Genomic DNA, 24,508 nt, shown 5'->3' with positions numbered 1-24,508 from the left:
TTAAGCTACCAGAAAGGCTGTGGTTATAAAAAATAGGCTATGATACCACCTGGTTTACATACACTTTGATTCTAGATTCCATCACCTGATTTCTTTAATGCACCTTGGGATAAATGCAAACACGACCTTGACCATGACATTTTTTCAAGCTGGTACTCGAAACCAATTCTAGCTTTGTGGCAAAAATAATGTAGGGCTAAAATTGAGATTATTTCACCCGCCAACTGTCAAACTCCATGTAAAAAAGCTGGCTAGTATCGTTAAAGGACCAAATTTAGAAAACCGCATATCTCCAAATCCTATTTCATGCGGTACCGCGTATATGGTGTACCGCGACTACCTGTTCGTCACATGGTTAGCAGAAGAGGGTCTATATCTATGAGGGGTTAACAACTTCGCACCTAATATCTTCCAATTATTTTAGACTATAAAACCCAGATTCTTTTACTTACTAGGCATTTTAGACTGTTCAGAAAGCTCTGGTGGCGCCGACTGTGGCGGTGGAGGCGGTTGCTCCACTGGAGTTGAAGCCTTAATTTCGCTGTGCGGGCGAATCATAGGATCACCTGCAAGATAAACGAGAAAGTAAACCCTGTAACTGTGATAACCATGTGAAATCTAAACGCTGTAGCCACTTACCTTCGCGGACGTTCTGCGTTACGGTAAATGTTTTTCCCGTGTCCAACGGCACCGTCCAGTTAACTGGATCCGGCGAGCGCATGATGATCTGCTCCGGAGACTTGACGCGTGTGGGCTCCGGCGGTGACTTGATGATCTGCTCGAGTATTTCCGGTGGTGGAACCACGGTCGGAGCCGATTCCTTGTCTGCATCCTCAACGCCTAAAGAGATGATGCCAGGGATTGTTGAATGGTGCAACATTGTGCAGAAATTACGGGGGGGAGAAAACACGGAAGTGACACACGTCCACAGGAGATTAGTAACGCTCACTACGGTACAGTACGTACTACAAGCTACACGCTCACGATTACAGTTTCTAACTTAAGAAAAAGAAAAAGAATAAGAAAAAAAACGCAAAACGTGTGTTGGAATTACCGACGTAAGAAGGGCAAACAAAAAACAAAAAAATAAAATAAAACACAACAGAGCGATAAAAAAAAACAAAACAAAGCTTTCTTCACTCTACACACAAACACACATACCGGGAATCACAACTGAATAGAAAAAAAACATAAATAAACTAAAAATAAAGTAAAAGAAGCGTAACATCAACACAAAATAAAAGCAGAGTAAACAGAAATGTGTACAGCGAAACTAAACTAAACATCGGCTACAGAGGATGATAGATATATGTAGGTACACACGTATAAACACATCTAAGGGAGGATCGAAAGAGAGAAAGAAAGAGCATTAGATAAAAGGAAGAAAAACCACCCCAGTTCATAATAACGCCTACTACAGCTACTCAATACACTTGAACAGGGGTCACTAACTAGTACTGGTTCGAACTAGAGGTACAGAGGAGAAAGATATGTACAACACAAAGATAGATAGAAACACACACACACACACTAAAACGATTAAGGCACACTAAGAAAACACACACGCACACACAATTCCGCATTGGCACATAAGCGTAAACGTGGGCCGCAACAATTGTCTTGTTGTATTAAAAACACCCTCATTGCTCACGCAATTTATGAACTTCGGAGATCATTTTAGTTCAAAACCAAAACCACACATACACACACGCGTAAAGGCCAACAGTAAAACTGCTCTCGATGGGAGCGCAATATCGCTCGTTCGTGATTTGTTTTGCGTTTTTGTGTGTGACGTGTGTGCGAGAGCAGTATTAAAATCAAAGCTCGCGTTGCATGAGTTTCGTTGAGCGAATGTATGGGACACGTATGGTTTAAAAACAAAAAAAAAAAAACAAAAGAAAACGAATCTTCAAATGGTAAAGACGTTACAGATTCCTTAAATAGCTAGAGCGAGATCGAAATGGCAAAACAGGCGGAGATCAAATGTAGAAGAGAGCGAGAGAGAGAGGGGGGTTTTCGTGGGTTCGTGTCAAAAAAAGGACAACACAATGATTCAATGGCACGACTCCTCCTCCTTCTCCTACTGCTCCTCATCCTCCTCGCCGAGAGCTACTTACTTCCGGTGGGTAATTTTTTGTCCGATTCAACCGATCTGGCGCTGCCGCTGCCCCGTCCACCCACCGTACCACCGCCGCCCTCAGGCACCGTCGCTACCCTCTGCTTCTTCCTCAGCGTGCTGGACGCCGACGAAGGGGCAGAGGAGTCACTTGCCAGGCTGGTAGGCGGTTTGACCGACCGTGCACCACCCGGCTGCCGCTTGGAGGAGGCAGTCGCAAGCGTAAGCTTGGCGCGGGCGGCGGCGGTGGCGGCGTTGGCGGGCATGCTGGAGCTGGTGGTGGACGCGATCATGGACGCGGCCATTGTGGCGGCGGATGATGATGGTGATGCATTGGGAAGATGATTGTTGTTGGTGAGGTTCGTGAGGGTACTGGAATGCGGAGCGTGGAGGCGACTCGTGGGCAGGGTGCTGCTCTTCGAGCGGGAATGATTGGTAGTGGAAAGGGATGCTGACGGTTAGCAATGAAAAAAAATAGAGAGAGAGATAGTTTTGGATTGAAAAAAAAAGAGAGAGAGAGAGAGAGAGAGAGAGAGAGAGAGAGAAAGAGCGTGAGTGAAAGTGACCGGGTGAGCGCAAGGACAAACCGAAAAACACACACACACAAAAGACGATATGACCGACGGGATATTTGGGATCAAACCCAAAATTCCCCAAACGAGTCAAGAAAGAAAGGTATATCGACAAGAGAATCGTGTATGTGTGGGTGTGGGTAGGGACACATAAACGGGGTTCAGTGACGGTGGCAGAATGTGGAACGTTGTGGAAGAGAAAAGAAAAGAATGAATATCGAAAGATTAATGACTGTCCTGGATCTAGAATTTGACATCATCAATAGGACGTTTACGGCCTTTTGTTGTGTATATGTGTGGGTTTGTGTGTATGTGTGTGTAGGTCAATCACAATAGTCATATTCGTTGAGTAGGTGTAGATCTGCCCGAATAAAATGTGGTTCAACTGCTGCATCGAAGGCAAAGTAAGACGGGAGGGACAGGGAACAAAGGGATGATGATTGAGAGAACGTATGATACCTTAGAGTGATAAGCTAGGATAGATCTGACTAGGGAGAATGTTGGTAATATGATGATATTACCATGGTATTAATCGAAATCCCTCTAGAAGCGCATAGAAATATAATTCATAAATCTAATCTTAATATCAATGGAGCAGCCTGGTAGCTCGGAAAATATTATACCAGCCATTGTTGTTTTTATCATGGTTGACGTAAGATTCTGCCGAACATCATTCATCAAATTCATCACTGTTGTTACTATTCTATAAAATACTATCGTAAAATGGTTGTTAACTACGTAACACACAGAGAAAACACAAATACAACGAAAGTAATAAGATTTCAAATTGCCTAACATCACTTCTGCTGACGTGCTAATGGTAACCCACTAATGGTTCTATACAGCTGCATCATTAGCGCCACTATGTACGTTTATATCAGCTAACCAAAACCCTCCCAGTGAAAGCATGTGGGTCAATATAAAATTCTCTGCCTCAAGCAGCAATCTGGCGTCCACGGACCAAACTGCTGCTTGGAACATACGATTACAGCGATTTTACCATGCTATTCAAGAAATTCATTTGAACATTTGAAAGATATTTCATCATTCAGTTCTGGCCGATCAGATGCATTTTTGTTTTTATTCTATTCTAAACCCCAAATACCACAGAAAAAGGACTACGAGCTGCAGGGACGTTTTTAAATAAAGAAAACGTATAATAAAACAGTAGCAATATGATCTTGTTTTACGCCTATTCTATTAATATGGTACTATAAATGCAGTTACTGGGAAGTTACCAAGTTATCGAAATTATTTCTAAGTCAATCAAAGGCAAAGTTTTAATGAATCAAAAATGAATCTTTCAGCATCTTCAACTCGATAACTTGATGAAGTTTCCCACCGTTTTTTTAATTCTCTTTTTTACCACATCAAAACATCACCTTCACGATTACACCCGTCAACATGGTTGTGATGCAGTTTCTAGTTTGAAACAAGTAGTTATACACGTTAAATTATTGCACAGAAAGATAGGTCAAAACAGGTACAAGAAATCCAAGGGAGAAACAGCGAAACAGGGCAGGAAGAAAAGTGGATTAACATCCTAAGTGGGAGGAGGGGCGGGACTTCTAGTATCAAAAATCTGACTGAACGATAGCAAACGGAAGGAACGTAGCTAGCAGAAGTAAACGGAACAGAAGAACAAACGTAAACCTAGCACAACATTCGGTTGTCCGTCCGTCCAACGAACTTCCAAACTACCGGTACTCACTCGGGCGTGGTCTTCGTTCGGGTTGTTGCGGTCCCAACTGCTGGTTTTGCGCGATAACCGGTGCCGTAGCCGTGGTCGGCGTTTTCTTGTGCGTTTTGGCGGCCGATGAAGCAGTCGAGGCTGCAACGGTACTGCCAGAACGGATCTGACGCTTCGGCGAACCACCGGCAACCACCGGTGCAGTACCGTCGGTGGCAACGGCAGGTCCTACGGATTGGGAACGTCCTGTGAGTGTAACAAAAGAAGGGAAAAACAAAGTTATAAAAACTATGAAAAACTCAAATAATTTAGATGCTCCTTTTTAACAAATAATGTTCATTTAAATAATTATTTTTTTATTTAAAACTATGTATGCCAATCAGTGCTGCAAAATGTCATGAGTATCACGATATTTTCACCAACGAAAACAATGAACATATCCGTGGTAGCTTGATGCTCATTGCTGATAGTCAATAAAAGTGCGCCATGACATGCTGAACTCGACATGTGAATTCTTGAGTTCAACGCGATACTCTGACTGACAAGCTTAGCTTAATGCCGGCGCAAGCATTATCATGATTTTTTCTGGCTGTGAACAGTGCTGCCAAATGCCACTGTTTCAATCATCAACACTCATGACTGAAACGAAGCTCAAATCAGATCACGTACACAACTGAGATGATCAGTGACTATACTCAAACAGTTGGAGAATCAATCACATGCTTGGTGACTTTTAGTTTAGCACCCATCTTTTGGTCACTCACTTGGTCACGACATTGTTGTCGGCGATAATCGCGACATTCTTGGAATATACTTGGCGCGTGGGCTCTAGCAACAAAATGAGCATGCTTTCTCCCTCTATCTGTTTTGATTATCTGTCGGGTCAAACAGAGCTAGAAAACATGCTCATTTTGTTTCTTGGAACCACTCGCACGCAATGCATATCTCCCGTGACCATCGCGATGATCACCGACTGGAAACATCGCGACCAAGTGATTGAACACGAGTTGGTTGCACACAATGTCACCAAGCATGCGATGGTCGCACCAACTGTTTGAGGCTCGCCTCTGATCTTCGCAGTAGAGCTCGTGACGCTGAGATGATTTTGTTTCAGCCAGAATTTGTCATGACTATGTCAGTGACATTTTGCAAAATTGATCACTGCAAAAAAAAGTCGTGATATAGTGACTGATCAAGCGATGGTCGCAAACATGTCATGAGCATGTATTAGTCACAGCAATCGTTCTGAGTATCACCTCTGATTATCACAATTGAGTACGTGATGCTGATATGGACTTTGTTTCAGTCAAATTTTTTTATGACATTGACAGTGACATTTTGCAGCACTGATGCCAATACACCAATAGAGTTCTGTTGGCAGTGCTGTAGCAATACCTCGCATATACGGGGGTCGATCCGATAACTCTAGAGCAATACCTCTCCATCCCCTATTCCTACTCAATACGTTCCCGTCGTACAGAATGGTAACTTCGGCAGATCCTCTAGAAACGCCGAGAGCGCAAGATCCCGAAAGTGTCATTCATAGCGCGGGGATAGACAACGACATCCGTGGCACGATCCTCTACCGGGCTCTCCAATTTCTTGGCTTCGCGGATGATATCGACATCTTCGTTAAGACAACAACGAAAGTGTGAAAGGCGTACACCCGAAGCAGCAAGATTTGGAGAAGAATGAGAAGACGAAGTACCTGCTTGTTGGAGACCCAGACCAACTGAGAAGCAGTGTATTAGTTGACGCCGAGAGCCTCGAGGTGGTAAAGGAGTTGTGCAGGTTGGGACTGTCGTATCTTCGGACATTAACAGCAGCATCTAAATCCGGAAACACATTGTACACACTATGAGCTTCACTGACTGCTGAGATCCAGCGGATTCCGAGACCCACGAAATATGAGATATATCGTACATTGATTCGCCAGGTGGTCCTCTATGGAGACGGGTCTTGGAGCATCCGAGCGGAGGATGCAAACGCTCTGGACGTGTTTGAGCGACGTATTCTCCGTCTTTGGTGGAGCATGAAATGTGGAGGAGAAGTATGAACCCCGATCTTCCTAAACTCTACGGCGAGGCGGACATCCTGACGGTAGCGAAGGCTGGCAGGATACGATGGCTGGGACATGTTATGTGGATTCCGGACTCATGCGCTATTAAGAAAACGTACTACAGTGTCCCCCAGTTCAGCACAAAGCGCAAGGAAGCACAGCGAGCTCGATGGCTGGACTAGTTGAAGCAAGATCTGTCAGAAATCGGGTCATTTCGTGGATGGGAGGCTGCAGCCAGGGACCGAACATCCAGGAAAATCATTCTTGCCGAGGCTTACGTTAAGTTGCCGATCTGAACAACATCTTTTCGTCTAGAACATCTTTGCGTTTTGCTAAATTTTCTGATTTTTTTTTTTTGTAGCAAACTTAAATTCAGATTTAAACCCCCAAGAAATCGTTTCGTCACTTTGACGAAATCTTTCCATAAGTTCCAAAAAATGAAAAGTAAACAATCATGAGTACGTTTAAAAATTATCATCAAAACTGCAAAAAGTCCTTCAGAAACCTTCTACAGAGTTTTATTTTTTGTTTTGGATGTTACGCGTATTTTTGGATGGTTCCCATATTTTTTTGGAATTTTCCCACGATTATATTGATTTTCGTTGCAACGAAGTCTACGATCCAAAAGTTTATGAGATCAATGAACAAATTGAGAGCAAACCCAAAAAATTACGAGAAATCATCAACAAACCACGAGAAACCCTGTAAAGAGCATCCAAGAATATAAATGTGATGGAACTGAACAGATCAGCAGTATCTGTGTGAGAAACGGGTATGAAAACTGATGCTTCATTTCGTTTGACGTGAGAACCTCAGTGTCTCTAATCTAAGCATGTGTAACTCATTTTGGGTTTGGCTAATGGTGACTAATCGGTTTACCCTTAGCATGATGGTCAGTTAAAGGCAGGTAAGGGCGTAAACCTTATGATATCCGATCCCATTTGTATACTTTTCAGTGGTAAGCTCTATGTCAGTGGTAAATAACCTACCTTTGCTGGACATTTTCTTCGGGCTGCTCTTTTGCGGGCTACCCTTCTGCGGGCTGCCGTGACGTGATAGCGCCGTCTTCTGGGGACTGCCACGCTGTGGACTGTCCGCTTTGGAGCGCGGTATTGCCGGCATAAGCTTTTCGCGCGTCGGTGATGGCAACAGGGCACCCTCCTCAACGTCCGGCCCAGTCGTGCGCTCCAGATGATGGCGAATGGCGTCCTTGCGGCTGCGAGCGGCTGCCGAGAAGTTCAACCCATCCGGCAATGCCGCCCTGTTTGCTTCAACCGGGCGAGCACCACCGGGGACTCGGCCACCCCGTGGCTTGGTTGGGGAGCTCTTTTTGTTGTTTTCCTTATCTTTTTCTTCTTTCGTAATTGGCCTGGAGGGGAAATAAAGGAATGCATGAAACACATGTACCATATGCGCTTTTTTTCGAGTTGCAGTGGCCATAATGAGATACTGTACCGTACGCTTGATGCCAACGAAAGTGCACTCAGCGAGCTGCGGCGGGACACTTGGTCCCACAGCTCAACCTGCTTAGTAAAGAGATCGGGATTCATCTCCACTCCCCAGCCACGGTTCTGAGAAAGCAGACAAGCGTAATGAGAATGTGAACCTGTGTGTGGAAAATGGTACCATCAACACCTACCCGGTACTCGCCAGCCTTCTTCCTCAGCTCCAGCACTTCCTTGTACCAGGCATTGTCGATGCCTGAGTTAGCTTGTGCCCGGGACACATCACCTGCTTCCGGTTCAAAACCAAACTTCTCCTTCTCCACGCGTAGTGCCTTTATCTTCTGCTCCACAACACGAGCCATCTCCCCTCGTCTACTCCGTGTACATAACAGGGTTATCGAAAAAAGTACAAAAAAGAGAGCTGTTTAGTACAGAGCTTGAAACGCGTGACGTATGAAATGCTTCGAATAATCGCAAAGTCATTACTTTTCATTCGGCTGCTGCGGCTTTTCCACCGAAGTATCGCAATCGTTCACCAGCGGTTCGAGCTCCGTGGCCGTGGCTGGAGTTGACCCACGAGGCATGAAATGGAAATTCATTCAGATGGATAAGGTAAGACAGGGGACAAAGCATAATCGGGTATTGAAAACGGTACAAAAAAAGAAATGGAGGAAAAGAGAGAGAGAAAGAAAAAGAACATCATTACTCGGCGAGGAGCGATAATTCTTTGGTGTTGAGATATTTTGCCATGTGAACGTTCGTTCGCCTTATGACTCGAACATGTCTCCCGCTTGGAACACAACTAAAAGGATTTTGGCACTTGGATAGGTGGGAACGGAAATGTTGAAAGATGTACTAATAATGAAACTGTAGTTCCAAAAATAATGTCCACAGGATAAATTACGTATTGTACAAGGAAATAAAAGCTACACTGTAAAATTTATGTCATGTTTTTACGTATTTTTATGCATTAATTTTTTTAAAAAAGTTTTAATGAAATCATTTTTTCTTTGATAATGTTTCATATACTTCAAATTACTTTAAACAACACAGCCGTTAACATTCACATCTTTTTTCAAATAGGTGGCTTGCAACTTCTTTTCTGGAATGAAGACATCAAAATGCATGCGCAAACGGCGTTGAAGGTTAGTAATAATCTTCCTAAGCGGCTGGACAAAGATGAATTAATGTTATTCACTCTTTCATTGTGCCAATTGGTTACGTTCATACACATGAACCCTCAAAGTCAAAAGTATATGAAAACCTACCTATATTATTTTCAGATCAACTAATTTGATTCGAAAAAGGTATTGCTTTCTTTATTTATCGCACAGTAGCTTAAAAACCACTTAATCAAACAGCACTTTTTCCTTTCAAAATCATGTGGTAAAATATTCTCATGTCTGACAGTGATCTTCATGAGGATAAAATTAACTAATTGCACAAACAGAAGGGAATTTTGTTTCACAATACGGGGAAGCAACCGGAAACTGGTACAGTTCTGTATGAATTATGTTGCATGAGGATACAGGAATGGAATGGTATATGTCCACTTTTTTGTGTCTGTAAAATCTGTGTTAAATCAAACAAACGATTGAGAAGATACGAGCGGCCAACGGGGAATCGGTACGGATGGTTTACGAATTTTCAAAAATAATACAATGTTTCTATTAATGCTACAAAACCATAAAAATGCTTTTCACCACTAGACAGTAACCAACAAACTTGGCCTACATTTCAGCTTAAAATATATTCTATTCTAACTCAAGATAAATCTTATATGCATAACATACGTTGCAGTAAACTTGAACAAAATATGAACGCAAAAAGATACTCTTTGAACTAAAAAATAGGAACCTAATAACGCACGTATATTTTCAAAATTTCAATATAAATGATTAATTTATTTCAAGAACAATGGTGCACTGGGAGTTTAAATGAATTCTTAAAACTTAAGCCAGCTCACCGATTCCAGGGACAAACAGGCGAAAGAAATATGTTACTCCAATTGGATATTTCATGTATTAGTTTATATCGATTTAGAAAAAAATAACTATTCAAGAGAAGACGAAGATGGTTCAACTGAAGATAAGTGTAGAAGTATTATTAACACTGTACATCCAACTAATACCAACAAGCTCTGCCTAAGAAAGACAAATTATACGTAACACCATCACATGAAGGACAGTATTACAATACAATAGGACATCAGAATCGACCATGCTTGAGACCAAAGGAAGAGACTTATGCTTTGAAGTGTCATTGTATAGAAGAGAACGGATAGAAGGCGAATGTAGTTTTGCCAATACAAATTGCAATAGTAGCTTTAGTAGCAAATATCTACGCTCAAGGATGCAAAACAACGAGATGGAGAAAAATGAGAACATTAGCCAGCTAAATAACAGCAGAAGAAGGTAATACGATGAAACTGGACGTACAGCCGTGGGACGTACAGGGTATAGTAAGAGAGAAGGAGGGGGAGAGAGAGAGAGAGAGACAAAAATAAGCCAGAGCGTACTAGCGGCCAGTGAGCCAAAACGACCTATGAAAGCACCAAAGAAAGAGCGAAAAACAAACGGAAGAACGATGGTGGTAAGGATCGGAATTGGTTAAAAAGCGCGCGCGCCCACGCGATCGCACCTTCTCGCTCGTTAGTCGTTCGTTTTTTGTGTACGGAAGCGATGGTGCCGCCACCGGCGGCACCGATCTGGGCCGCCTTCAGTGCACCCATGGAGAGGGACTTGCGCGGGGGTGCATCGACAGTGTCCGCACCGTCACCGTCGCCAGCAGCGCCGTGCGCACCTGCCGCCCTGATCGCACGCCGCACGTGTGGCCACACGAACTGGAGCCGGTACTCCGTGCTCAGTTTGGTAATGGTTTTTTTGAATAGTCCACTAGTAGAAGACTCACCCGCCTGAAACGAGAAGGATGTCCAGGAGAGGGTAGGCCAAGGAGCAAAAGGAGGAAAGCGCAGGAAAGAGGGCAGCGTTGGAAACGGGGTAATTTGAAAGGGTAGAAGAAAGAAGAAAACAAACTTACGTTAGCTCAGTGATTACGTAATCGGTCCCAGGTCGGCTACTGCCGACCAGGGGAGAGGAAATGATAAAAAGTGTTCAACACGGTGGAAGAATCAAGGATGAACACTTGCACTTCAAAATGAAGAGAAACACAAAACAGAGGGAAAACAAAACTTAAACAACGTTCGACAACATAGCATAAGACGCACGTAAAAAGGAAATTGAGAACAATATAACTCAAAGGAAGTAACGAAATGAGGAAATGATAGTGTTGTTTTGCTTATTGCGGATTGGCTCTACGTGCGTTACCTAATGCACAGTGAAGGTATATCACAGTGTCGTTACACATCATACATAGCCGATGGGTAGATGAGCGATTTTGTGTGATGTTTCATGGCGTTGGTGTTCGTTCTGTTATTGTTTAGTATGGATACAATGCTATGATTATGTACAACGTTTTGTACGCTGAATGACAAAACCACACTTAAGATAGGTGTATAACGATGAGTTGGCCTAGTCTTATGATATGATGGGAACAGTTGGCAAAATGAATTCTAATCATATTTAAAACCGCATCTTAAAATACGTAGCATTTCGTGGCGTAAGCTAAATGTGTTATTCAGTGTGATCAGTCCGACCTCACCGGAAACGGACGGTTAAACTATTTCAAACACTTTGATGCGACACCAAACAAAAGAAAACATTGCAGTGTACAAGAAAAAGGCAAACACATTCACACACAAATACACATCCAGCCCACACGCAAGCCCACACTCTCACAAACACAAACAGCAAACTTCACACAAACAAACGCACACGCGCTTCCCTTACAAGGAAAAACGAAGATGGTGACGGTAAACGATTGAATATTAGGAAAACGGAAGAGAAAAAGTGAAGTAAAAATCATCCAAACTAAAGCACACGCACGATAAAAGCGCCACGTTACCTGTTCCAGTGCCCTGCCCGCGCTCGCAGCCGGCGGTGGCTCGATAGTTCCGTTCGCATATCCGGTCCCGGTCGGAAGCCTTCCGTTAGCGACGCCCGCCGGCGGTCCTTCCGATTTACTGCGGCGTGACGGCGTTCCACGCTCTTCAGACTGTAATTAAAATGAATACATTGTTTCTCGCTTGGCCATTTGTCAGATACAGGATGGAGGAGTGGGTGGTTTATCGTCGTCAAGCGTTTAGTTTAGATTGAGGGTCTATGATGGCCTCTCACTTTCTTTGCATCTTTTGGAGAAAAAAACGTTTTTCAACAACGGTTTATAAGGGAACGGGAATCTGTCCCAGTGTAGCTAACTGAGCATAGCTCAATCCAAAGTTTTAAGTTCATACAATAATCTAAAGATGAATGTCTCATTACTAAAAGAATATTAAAATTGCAATCAGGTTATAGCGTAAGAAAAAATAAATGATTAGCACTTGAAGCTGAGTAAAGAAGCCTTTTCTGGTGGTTTATTCAGTTGCTTTTCCTGTCAGACTAAGACATCACTGATCGTCTGCTCAAAGTGTGTCTTTTCGACAAGCAAAAAAAGTACGCTTGTAAACTTTTACTGTATCCTTCGATCTCGCATCATTGAGACGATATGTGATAATACAAAAGATTTTATTCGTTTTGCGATAAGCTGTTTATGTGAAAAGGTACCGTTAAAAAAGCCACAAAATGTTAAACAACTGAAAACATGTCTATAGGGACGGAAACAAAACTCTAAATCAGGTCACAACGGAACAGTAGGAGTCTAGCTAAATGATGCGCCGGATGGACTGAAAAGAATACCAATACATGCATTGCAATCTCAATTGTACTGACAAATTTCACAAATAAATTAATCGGTTGATAGTACGATACTTTTGACGCGGAACAATATTAGATCAAATGTCGAGGGTCAATTTGCTTAAACCATCCTAAGTCCAACGGTCGTTTGCAGCTACGTTTTAGTCCAAGTACAACTGATGTCTAGTGCATTCCGGCTTCCAAGCACAATTCCAATCGCGTCAATCAATTAACGGAACGTATTCATTTTAATTAAAATCTTTAAATAGACAAACGTTGCATTTTCGATACTGCTCTACATCAAACACACCGCGTTTCTATTCGATCAGCATCCTACGGTACGGCTAGGCACACTAGACTATGGTTGCTAAAGAAAGCTCTAAGGACTAGGGGATGGTGACTGTGTATCGGCAGCAGCGGCAGCAGCAGCAGGAGCAGCTGTCCGGGTAACTACTGGTAAGCCGCAAAAGTAACAAATTACTTCGCTCACACACAAACACACGCGATAGTGAAAAAGAAAATCAAACAGAATGAACACACTTTCTGTAAAGAAGGAAAAAAACAATACAAAAATCGATAGCAAAGCCATACGGTAGGGAAATGATAAATCAAATCAATACTAGCGCTACTGAGTAACAGTTGTCACATTTTGCGGGATCAAACAGAGCATGTGGTAAAGTAATAGGTGCCTCTCTGTGTGCTTATCTGTGCATTATGCTTGGTGGAAAAGGTCAATGTGCTACAGAAGCGTTTGTGTTCGCAGCAAACATAGTATACACATTTATTACATGAGCTTGATCAAATGCGAAGAAAGACATATTTATTGTATTGTTTGTTCAATTATCTTGTAACCATATTAGATGGTGTACTAGTTATGAAAGTGTGGTCTATAAATGCTTTGTCTTTATTATTATTTGAAGGAAACGCCTGGGTTTCAGCATCATAAACTCTCTATGACCGTTCTTTCACAATAAAAATAAATGAATGGAGACGCCTGGTGTTTTGTATCACAATATAAAAAAAATGACTTTTTCTTGTGTTAAAATATCAAAACTATGATAGCAATGGTCTGATTTCTACTGCATTGCAAATTTGCTTATTTATCCAGCTGCATGAGTCCAGCAGCAAGCTAAAATTGCCAACGGTGAACGGGAAACTAGTCATTGATACTTAAAAATAGCATTCGTAGTAATTTCGTTCGTTCGTTACATAATTCTTTTAAGATTTCAAATTGTTAACAAAACCTGGGCTAACAAACTAATGCATATTCTTCTGCATATGCTCTTAATTATAGCAACCAATATCATTACCAACTAAGCAGAGCTGAGAGCCAAATCATGTTTTAAGCTCGTTACACATCAAACAGGAACCCATCAAATAGTATGTATTCTCTTCATACAAAACAATTGAACACAACGAAACAACCACATACCATAATCGTAATTTAATCTGAAACATCGTTTTGCTAGTGCATTGGTTGTAAAGAGTTTGGAGTTAAAAATCAAAACAACAAAAATGTGAAAGCCAAAACAACAAATAACGTATAAAGATAAAGAAAAGATAGCGAATACGCGAATGTAAACGTTTGCTCAACCACTCAATGCTATTGACCGACCCAATAAACACGGAAACGGAAAGGGACTACTCGCTTCATCCGTGCGTATTTGTGTGTGTACACTTACCCTTGCTCTAGTGTGAGTCGTTGCACCCGTATCGGTACGATCGTGCCCGATGGCTTCATTTTTGCCCCGTGCAGCCAAAAACTCGTTCGTCCGGTACGCTAGCTCGGGGCACTTTTTCCTTCTCGGCAAGGGCGGTTCATTAATCGATGCTAGCAGGGTTATCGCAAGGGTGAAAATTTGTGAAAAGAAAAACAACACACACACAACACATTAGAAGGAAAATATGTATATGGAAAAGAAATTATACTATTGGCATAGCAATATATACAAGTCGTTTTAGCTAGAACGAACCAGTCACTGTAGTGCGGATAGTAAACGTTTATAACATTAAATAATCTAATAGAATTTCAACGCCATTTTCTACAACCGCAAGACAGTGATTAGTACATGCAAGAAGAACGGTTAGCTTACATCAAAACAGTTTTATTGATAGCATTACATAAATGAAGGAACGATGCTCTACTTGTCAACTGTCTGCTCTAATAAAACTCAAACTCGTTCACTTTTGCCTCGTTCACCCGCGTTTGACTCTGCAAAGGTCCCGGCAAGGGTCGTAGTTGGAAGGTGTCGTATATACAAATTGTCTCCCTCTTTTTCGCCCAAAACTGGTTTTCTTGCAAATGCCGGGTAGAAACCCTTCTTCCACAAGTCTAATTCAATTTCTCTCCATCACCAACGATTTTCCCAAAACAAAGGGCAGGAGAACCCTGTCCCGAGCAGCCAATGTCAAATTTGGAATAATTTATGACGACACCAGAACTTCGCACGTCAAACGAAAGCACGGGTGGGAGACAGAGTGCGTCGAGCCATTTAGGCCTAATGTTGGGCATGGTACTGTTAAAAGATCCTGGTAGATGCTAAATGGAACATGAGCTTTTTGATGGCTTTGTCAGCTATGACGTTCGATGGAGGATAGGCTGCATAACATTCAGGAGTTAAATCGCTACCAAAGCTACAGCAAATAAAGGATACTTCAAAAACCGTCCATCCAAAAACGCATTACGATAACTTGTCTCTCACCAGCTCAATAGGCTAGAATCCAATGCACATTTCGGAAATTTTGAACTTATCTTTCCACACGGGTTAATTTTTCAGTTTCGTAATGCGCTTTGGTTGTTGTTCGCTCAGCAAACAGTCATACCGAATGGTGATGGTAAGCGTCTGGCGAAACAATGAAGATGAAATTGAGAAGGCTAAATGACGCTTTTGTCATGCATTAAAACGATGCTTTATATCGGAGAACGATGATGATTCACCAATCGTACACAACTGGATGCTACACAACTAAAACAACTGGCCGGATACCATTTTCAATCAATATTTGTACAACCTGGCACACACATCAGTCGAAACTCAGCCGTTCTGTGTTTTTTCTCTCACACACATCCGTTCACATATACTTACGCTGATGAACAATATAGTATTGGTTTAACGAAAAGGAAGAAACGGGAAGAAGACTATAAAAGCCTCCAGACACGAGCAAATAGTTTGTCTCGTTTGTCGCCATCCCAAAAATAATCCCGTCGTTGCAAAAGGGCAAAGAGCTGCTTGGTAAACATAAATCAATAGACGATTTCTTCATCATGCTGGGTAAACGTAACGCAAAACTCGTCAACAACGCTCGAGCCCCGTGGATAAGATGTGATAAAATCTCGCATATAAAAGGATTGATGGAATCTGAAGCCACCAGCAACGAGTATTGAATTTCTGGCGAATACAGCCAACCCGAAACAAAACGATATTGGTTACAACCATTAATGTTTTGCATATTTTAACCTTCGTTTTCCGCTTCTTTGTCATACCGGTGAAGGGAGAATTTCGCTTGCAAAAAGCACATTTCTTTATAATAGAATCATCAGCTCGATCGATTCGATTGAATCGATATGCCAATTTCGCTATGGGTGCTGGAAAATCTCACCGGCAAAAGCGTTCCACCAGTTACATCACTTTGGTTGGTTCTAGCAGACCTCTCAACCACACCACAAGGTCACAAACATACTCACATGGGAAAAAAGGAAAAGACGTCCATCATCATCAGATGTTTGCATGTACACTTTTGTTAAAGTGGCGGAAAATATTGAATCTCCTTCACGGCAGTGTATGCAAGACATGAAATGCTGTGCTAAGTGTAAAATGATGCAAAATCTTCATTTCAATCAACTTTCAATCGATTCATTGCATAGATGACATTTTTAATAAGTTTGTTAATTCGGAAAAATCAATTGTCTTTGTATGTGTTTGTGATAAAAATCCTTCAAAGGATAAGTTTTCAAATTAAAACTATTACGTGTGATTTCATGATAATAAAGTTAAGATGAAACACAAAATAACTGTTCAAAGTTCAATGATATTTCTCGATGCTTATTGATGACGAGGTCCTAAGCATCTATAAAACATATAAAGAATCGCAAATAAGTTTATACTGTGAGCACAAATCACGGCACGCATTTGTTATATCAAATTTTATTGATTATCTTTTGATCAATGAAAACAGGACATTTGGCATAACACCTCCTAATTAAACTTAAAGAAAATTTTTCCCTATAACTTTTATGTTTTAACTTTCAAAACAGGTTACCTCACTATCAACAATGCTAAGATCTCGGTTCAATCGATAAAAAAAAACTTGCACAATAGAGGTTGAAATCGAAACAATTACGTGTGCATGTTTTATGATCAATTGACGTCCATTGGCTTGAACATTGCCAGCACTATGCCGTATCGATCTTCATGCGTGTTATATATGCGTGTGCATAGCACCAATCCAGACATAATAAACACACATACAGATTTGGCTCTGCTTAGAAAAATACTGAAATTGAGCATTGGGTAACCCGCATGGCACGAATCGTTGGAAAACATGAAAAGCGAAAGTATGTTATTTTGCCGTTCAACACAATCCGGACTCGGGATTCCAATCGACCTGGTAATCCCCTCCTTCCCATGAGGAGGGCCATTAATTTTAATCGGAACAACCACCGCATAATTGATGAAAGCTCAGCAAATGATAAAAACTGTTTTGCCAACAGAACAGTTTTTTTTATTTACCATGCGAAGACACACACGCCAAGCACATGCCAAAGAGGTACGAAGGGTGGTAGGGTGGAGATTGTTGCTTAGAATTCAGGTCAGGAACATGTTTTTGGACTGTAAAAAAAAATCAAGCTACTCTAAATCTCTTATACCAGCGCACCAAGGCAACTTATTCTTCAATTCAGTTGTTTTCTTTTACCCGTTGGTTCGCGCTCCGTATTGAAACTAACGATAATTATAAAATGCTTCCATTTGCACTCGTATTTGTGCGCGGCGTTCAATTGGCCACCAGCCAATCAGGTGCCAGTTGAGCCGCTGCATATATCCACACTGCTGCAAAATCCATTAATTACGATTCTTACCCTAGCTTAGCGTAAGCACATGTGAAACGGAACTGTGAACGACTGATTCTTTTTTTATGTCACTCCTGCAATGTGTGCCAATAATTTAGTTCAGACCATCCTTTCCCCTTTTTGCCCCAATAATGCGTTATCTACGAATTAAGGTTAGCTACAGAAGAGGTAAAGGTATGCAAAAACTAAGCAAAATCGAGCATTCGAGCACTGGTAGCAACAGCAGCAGCATAAGCGGCAGAGGCGGCAACATTGGCACAACATCGGTACAGAGCTTAAGGCAGCACAGGCCACCAGTCGACCAGTATGGCCGAAACATTACGGAAGACACTGATCAGCGGGATCGGTCTGAGAGCGGAACGCGGAATCACCTTCGATAAACTTTTCATCCTCCGTTGATTTCGAGAAAAAGTGATCCGCCTTCGAGCTGGCTGCTTGAAAGATAAATACACACAGGAACAGGTAAGTGAGTGAGGAACCCGTTTGTAGTTGTTGCTGTATACATTTCGAGTCGGCAGCTAATATCTGAACGGTTTCTACAAAGGGATGCACGAAAATTGTATTCCAAAGTGGTGCTAGCTGTCCAGCACAAATCCAAGCACAATGGGACGTTTATATCGCGACGCAGATTATGGCACCTAATCAGGATAATGAACCGTTCTACAGCAGTAAAGTGGACAGCTTGGTTCAACGCCTACACCATTCACTCTTTGCAGCGTACCGGCAAAGACGTTTGAAGGCGTTCAAAAGCTCCCCCAGGGCCGTCTTCAAGTTAAATTAATTATTCGAGCCGGTTTCTGTTTTGGATGGACTACCATTTTATAGCTTAGCGAGCAGGGAGCGATTTCGATTCTGGCCGGTTACACCTCGATTTATTATCTCCTAATCACCAGCACACATACACACCCACGTACATATTATCAAAGAGGTTTGCGACGCACACGAGTCGGAAGTATTTGAATTAGGGTGCTGTTATGAAGGTGACCTCCGTTGGGGCTTAATAAACAAGTTATAATTAGAAAACAGTAATTTAATCGTAGCCAACATAGCTGTGACTCAAATTTTCCTGTCATAACCTCAAAAATGTCATGGTTTGATTAGTTGCAAGATAACAAATGTTAAAACATTCATCAAAACTTTCAAAACAATGTCCAAGCTGTTTTAATTATTCGTTCAACCCAATCCACCACCCAATGGTCATGGCAAAACATGTCGTGACAAACAACTGCAACGTTCAACTGAGGTATAACGACCCAGGAAAGAATCAATGCAAAAGCAGTATACCAGCTGCCAACAATACACATTGATCGTCAATGGCCGCGGGACACCACCGGGCGGGCAAACAATCCCGACTCGAAACATGCAACGCGCATGTTAAAATGACCGCCAGGACATTCTGCAACAAGAAAAAAAAATTCAAACCCTACCGCACACCAAAACCATAAAACCGTTTCTCTGTCATCCGAAACTCAATCGATCTTTTTATCTCACCATAAAAAAACGCTTAGATGACATAATTTGGTGAAAATAATTTGGTTTGTACCCTTTTTGTGACTGAAATGGAGCTTTAGCGCTGAACCACGCACAGCTGATTTACTTGAAACTTATTATATAAAACATGTTCGGACTTTTTCCATGAGGTACAAATAGCTCACAACTCATTTTCATAACAAAATGATGTTATTTTCTAGTAATCTGAAAAACATTCAACAAAACATGATTTAGCATTCAAGCAACGGATGTTCCGTATACTTTCCAGTTGAAACAGACGCTTAGCAGCATGTACTCCGGTGTATTCATTATCAACAACGATGACAAGAGGGTGGTCGTGCTCTGCGGCAACGCATAAAATTATCTTTTGCTAAAACTTTCCCATTAAACTTTTGCCTGCTTGGGTCACCTTCCTCGTGCTTTGCTTGTACGTGTGCAATCGACTCTTTGTACATGTGTGTGTGTACGTGTGTGGGTATTTTCGAGTACAATGAGAGAATGTTTGGAGTTTTCGGGTGATCGTTCCCCATCAGTGTCTATGCCTTAATCTATTCGATTTTCTAACAAGAAATATAACCAACTAGGCAAAGAAACGTTAGAAGCTAAAGATAAGGAAAAAATGGTAAGTAAGAAAATGTTTGATATGATTTTCTTCGCGTTTGTTCCTCTTTTTATCGTGACTTTTCCCTTTGCGGCGTATGAACTTTAACGTATAAAATTTGCATTGCTCTGTGGCTCATTCAGAGTCTAGTATGCGCTCTAATCAGCTACTTCAACTTGACGGTTGAATTAAAAACAAAAAGCTGCAATAAAAAATAAACCATCTATTCCGTGACTGCTTAGTATTGGGAAATTGTAGAGACAAAACATTCCACGTAGAGGTGAAGAAACGGTGAATTGAATATGCTAATAGATGGTGTGTTTGTTGGCGGAATTACTCCAAGCGTTTCATATTTACCGAACTGATTTGGCACAGGTGGTTTTCTTACGACATCGGGTCCTCCGGTGTATTCGTGCCATCGATACGTACTTCTATATTCCGAGTGGAGCTGGGAAAGAAAGCAGAACGCAAACGGGGAAAAGGGAAAAACAATTAGAGAATGATGTGACGCATTTTCCCAACTTTATTTTATGAATATAAAATCAATTTGGTCACGGCTGCACCTGGACACGAATGATCTCAATTATCAACAACGAATATATCCATAAACACACGCGCAACTAGCACGCTAAGCAGGTCATAACCATCAACATAAATAGGGATTTAGAGCATAATCAACTTCCATCGTCTTCTAAATGTACCAGAAGGCTTCATTTGAACTCGTACGGGAATTGAAAAACTTTGACCGGACGAAAAACTACAACCGACAGTACGGCAACTTTATTGTAGATCCTGTAGATTCATTCCCCAACTAAAATGCCTTGCTTTGTTTATACATGCACACACTTAAGCCAGAAGAAATTTAAACTGTGCTATGAACTAAACTTACTCATGAGTGCAATTGTTCAGAATGATAGTTTTTTTATTTTATTCAGGAGGAAAGAAAATCTATATTACTACTTCATCCGAATAAGAAGACGGCATTTATTATAGAGGCGGAGCCAATTGGCCTCATTTGCCTCTAGAAGATGGTCTTTATATGACAGTTATCAAGGTTAAATGTAATCTACAATACAAATTTTCAATGTTACAGCCTTTTTTAACCATACGGCCATACAAGTATTAGTAGTTAAAATATCAAACCAAACATTAATAAAGTAACTTTTAAAGCGTAATATTGTTGTATCGGGTCGAAAAATGTTTAACGGGACTATGCAATTCATCAAAACTATGTACTATGTAACTCATATGTTGCTATTATGTAGCTTTCATGAAGGACAAGTTCATATTGTAAGGTACTCCTGAGGCATGTAAAGACTGCAAAGCGGTTGTAGCGCCGGATAAGTAAGTAAAGTAAGGAAAGGTACAATAAACAGTAAAAAATATCTGTGCTTTATTGAACCCATTCCATTATGATCAGTGCAGAATAGGCATTCTCGTGTAGGATACAACTATAGGACCAGGTGATTTAACCACTGTGATGAGACAAGTTTGCTCTACTTCAACAAGAAAAACCTTTCGCATGTATAACTTAAATTGTTTACATTGATTGTCCTATTTTATTGGTGGTAGTGAAGAAATGATGATATTAACACATATGTTTTATATAAGTATCTTTTGCTCGGTGTAGCGACCTATGTGATCATATTGGCCTAACATACAAGGTTTACCAGGTTTGTTGATATCACGTAATCGGATAGTTGATCGTTATTATGCGTGGATGGTCTGAATAAGAGTTGAGCTATGCCTGGGATGAAGAGAAGCAACGTGCTTATTAGTAAATCACCTATATTAACGAGCAATTGAACTCATGCATTTTTGGCAGCATTCAAATTTATTCGTTTTCTTCTACTGGTATCCCGGCAACTCATTTGAAAATTATATATGAAAACAGAGCCTCCATACCAAAAACAAAGTAGAAAAAAGAATTATTTGAAATAACAATTATCTTTTAAACTCTTTTTGGCAACATTAAAATAGTCAGCTTTTTGTCGCAAATGGCCACACTTTCTACGTTGACATAGCAAATGTAATAATCGTTACTTAAAAGTATTCATCGCCAGCTTCATACAAAAGCTCACTCTGCGTTTAACCTACTCTACTTGCTCAAAAAACCGGTCTATCTTTACAAAACAAAAACCCCTTTGAAAACTGACGCCAAAAGGAACGAATGTAGCTGGAGCTGATTCAAAAGCATTTCGTAACCCGCTGCTCAGTGCCTGTGCCAACATGCCATCATGCTAACAGACCGTTAGCCTCATTTTGCGTTCACCTTGCGTACATGCACCTGTAAGAAGCCGGCAAACCGAAACCATATGAGCCGTTCGTGACCGAACTGCCCGCCACTCCCACCCTGCGAGCAAACATCACCTCGGAGCCACATAAAACACCGGGCCACGACACGGATACTCATGCATTCGGGGCCGACTCAATGCGGATATATTTTCGAACGCCGGCTTCGCCGCGTCGAATTGCAGCCCACGACGGACGGATTATATGCCACACGAGTGCTGCAGTTAAACCTGTCGCCCCCGCTGACCCACCACCTGCGACCATTGGATGACTTTTGAAAGCATGCAACCACTAGTTTATGAAATGGCTTGTACGAGCCGCTTGTGCTACCGCTTTCACCGACAATCGACGTGCTTTCGTGAGCGTTTTGTTCACTTTCCACGGCACCACCACAATAGCGACTCTACAGCTAGCAGAATCTGGCACCCGTTGCCGTGCTGTCTGCTTCCACCCAGCTGGCACACTGTGTGTATCGCCACCGCGGAAGGATATCGTTGGAATTTATGTTTCCTCCTTACCAGATGTTTGAATGTGTGTGTGTGTGCTCGCTAGTGTAATTGCTTTATTGAGCGACCGGGGAAATAAACCGAGAGACCGAGTCCCGGTTTTGTTCGTTGTAACAAACGGAATTGCTGGCCGTCGAATCGATAAATAGCACCGTGGAACGAAGGAAAAAAGGGATAGCAAACAGTCGTGAACGAGAAACCCTCCCCGCCGTGGCATGTTTCGCACCCTCATACACCAACCCACTCACCCAGCAGTGGCTTACGTCATTTGAGGAAAACGAGGAAAAGATTGGGTTTCTGCTCTGTTACACACACATACACAAATACACAGACGCATACGAGAAACTTTGGACAAAAATCAACATGTGCGCTGTGTCGAGCACGGTTCGCGCCCACACGCTCGCAAGCGAATGTCCAATTTGCACAATCTCTTTCGCCGTGTAAAACCAAAACGAGCGGTCGTAAATGTCACCGCAAGGACACACCCAAACTGGCGGACGAAAGCTTCCCTATCTAGGCTGGCGCTGGGGGAATTTTCTACGTGTGCATGAATAATCATCATTTCCCATCATCTTCAATCAACATCGCACCATTTTCCGATACACCGAGCAACCGTACAGTAACCGTACACCCGATTTATTTCCAGTGAAGCTTTTTCATCAGATGCTTCAACACACATACATCCCCATACACAGTAAAGTTTTGTTGTAGTAAAACGATCAATATTTATGTAAAACCATTGGATGGGGCAAGGAAAACTTTCTAGACCGGCGATGCTAGACGGGCGCTATATTTTGCCTGTATGGGAGATCCCTTGTACTGTCGGGAATGAGTCAACAAAACATATAGAATTTAAGGTGAGAAGAAGAGTTGGGGACTGGGAGCTTCAACATAACGCTGGACTGAAGAAGACACAGCCCATTTCCAACCAGAATACCAAAGGATAACGGATACCGGCAAGGAAACTGATCGATGACATAAGGAAACCGCCACAGACATTGATTGATGAACAGTTGCCTCGTCTGTCGGACAAAGTGTGGGGCCGGCTAGCAGTTATTTATAGCCGCTCGTGAGCTTATCGAAAAACTTTAAAGCTATCACGTCGCAAGTAATGAGGCATCTAGGCAACAAATTGAATTCAGATAGGAGAACTTATCGCAATTTTAATGTCTGCCGATACGATCAACAATTTGATTGGTCTTAAAAACGTGTTTAATCTCGCTATCCTTTTGGAAACAAATATTGCAGATTTTATGGACTCTAACTAATCACCATTTATGAAATATTTGATTGAAAGCTAGGAGTCTCTTCAGCTGACTTAAAAATCCAAGATCTCAATAAAAATATGTGTATATTTGGATATCTGTTCATAATGTTTAATATTTGTCATGTTTAATAGAAGACATACTTTTAAATTGTAACTGAAACGTGATAATTATTGAAAATGACTTTATGCTTACAAGCGAATGCATGTTTTTCAATTACTGTTCCAATAATCCATACGTTTATCTACCAATTAGTCAGGAATCTTACTAATAACCAAAACCGTCTCAAAAACCCGCATACTATGTGCTTGCAGCGTGTCGATATCGTGAAACGTGATGTGATTTTTTATATCCCTTCCTTTCCTCGGCGATAGAAACGACTCACTAGTGAACTCAATACCACGGTGCTTACACACACATACACATTCCCATACCTTCATAAAATCGCTTCACCTACCTTATCTACAGGCATTGATGGGCACGCTCTACAAAGGTTCCAAAATGAGCCGATCATGAAGCCGGGTTTTTGCTGGATGACCGCAGACACACAGAAGAAGTATTAGAAGCTATCGAAGAAAAGATAACGAACGAATGAGGTGAAATAAATCCGTCG

General features: G+C 41.7%; 1 protein-coding gene across 10 annotated transcripts in view; it reads right to left on the bottom strand.

The window, feature by feature from the left end:
• Window positions 1–24,508, bottom strand: part of LOC120948820 (mucin-5AC) — a 32,176-nt gene that overhangs the window by 5,640 nt on the left and 2,028 nt on the right. For 6 of the 10 annotated variants that reach the window (XM_049605075.1, XM_049605072.1, XM_049605073.1 and 3 more), the window contains exons 3-16: window positions 24,353–24,461; window positions 20,190–20,280; window positions 18,112–18,174; window positions 14,355–14,503; window positions 11,846–11,995; window positions 10,523–10,796; window positions 8,369–8,444; window positions 8,077–8,254; window positions 7,893–8,008; window positions 7,427–7,806; window positions 4,400–4,624; window positions 2,118–2,567; window positions 640–840; window positions 453–566 (exon numbers count right to left, since the gene is read on the bottom strand). In XM_049605075.1, coding sequence (XP_049461032.1) covers window positions 453–566; window positions 640–840; window positions 2,118–2,567; window positions 4,400–4,624; window positions 7,427–7,806; window positions 7,893–8,008; window positions 8,077–8,254; window positions 8,369–8,444; window positions 10,523–10,796; window positions 11,846–11,995; window positions 14,355–14,503; window positions 18,112–18,174; window positions 20,190–20,280; window positions 24,353–24,409 — 2,524 coding nt within the window. In that variant the 5' untranslated portion in view covers window positions 24,410–24,461. The remainder of the gene's footprint in view (window positions 1–452; window positions 567–639; window positions 841–2,117; window positions 2,568–4,399; window positions 4,625–7,426; window positions 7,807–7,892; window positions 8,009–8,076; window positions 8,255–8,368; window positions 8,445–10,522; window positions 10,797–11,845; window positions 11,996–14,354; window positions 14,504–18,111; window positions 18,175–20,189; window positions 20,281–24,352; window positions 24,462–24,508) is intronic. The other 4 variants (XM_049605077.1, XM_049605080.1, XM_049605079.1 and 1 more) reach the window with 4 other exon arrangements.

This window comes from Anopheles coluzzii, chromosome 2, assembly GCF_943734685.1.
Source record: "Anopheles coluzzii chromosome 2, AcolN3, whole genome shotgun sequence".
NCBI classification, from domain to species: domain Eukaryota; kingdom Metazoa; phylum Arthropoda; class Insecta; order Diptera; family Culicidae; genus Anopheles; species Anopheles coluzzii.
This window is presented reverse-complemented; position numbering and strand designations above follow the sequence as displayed.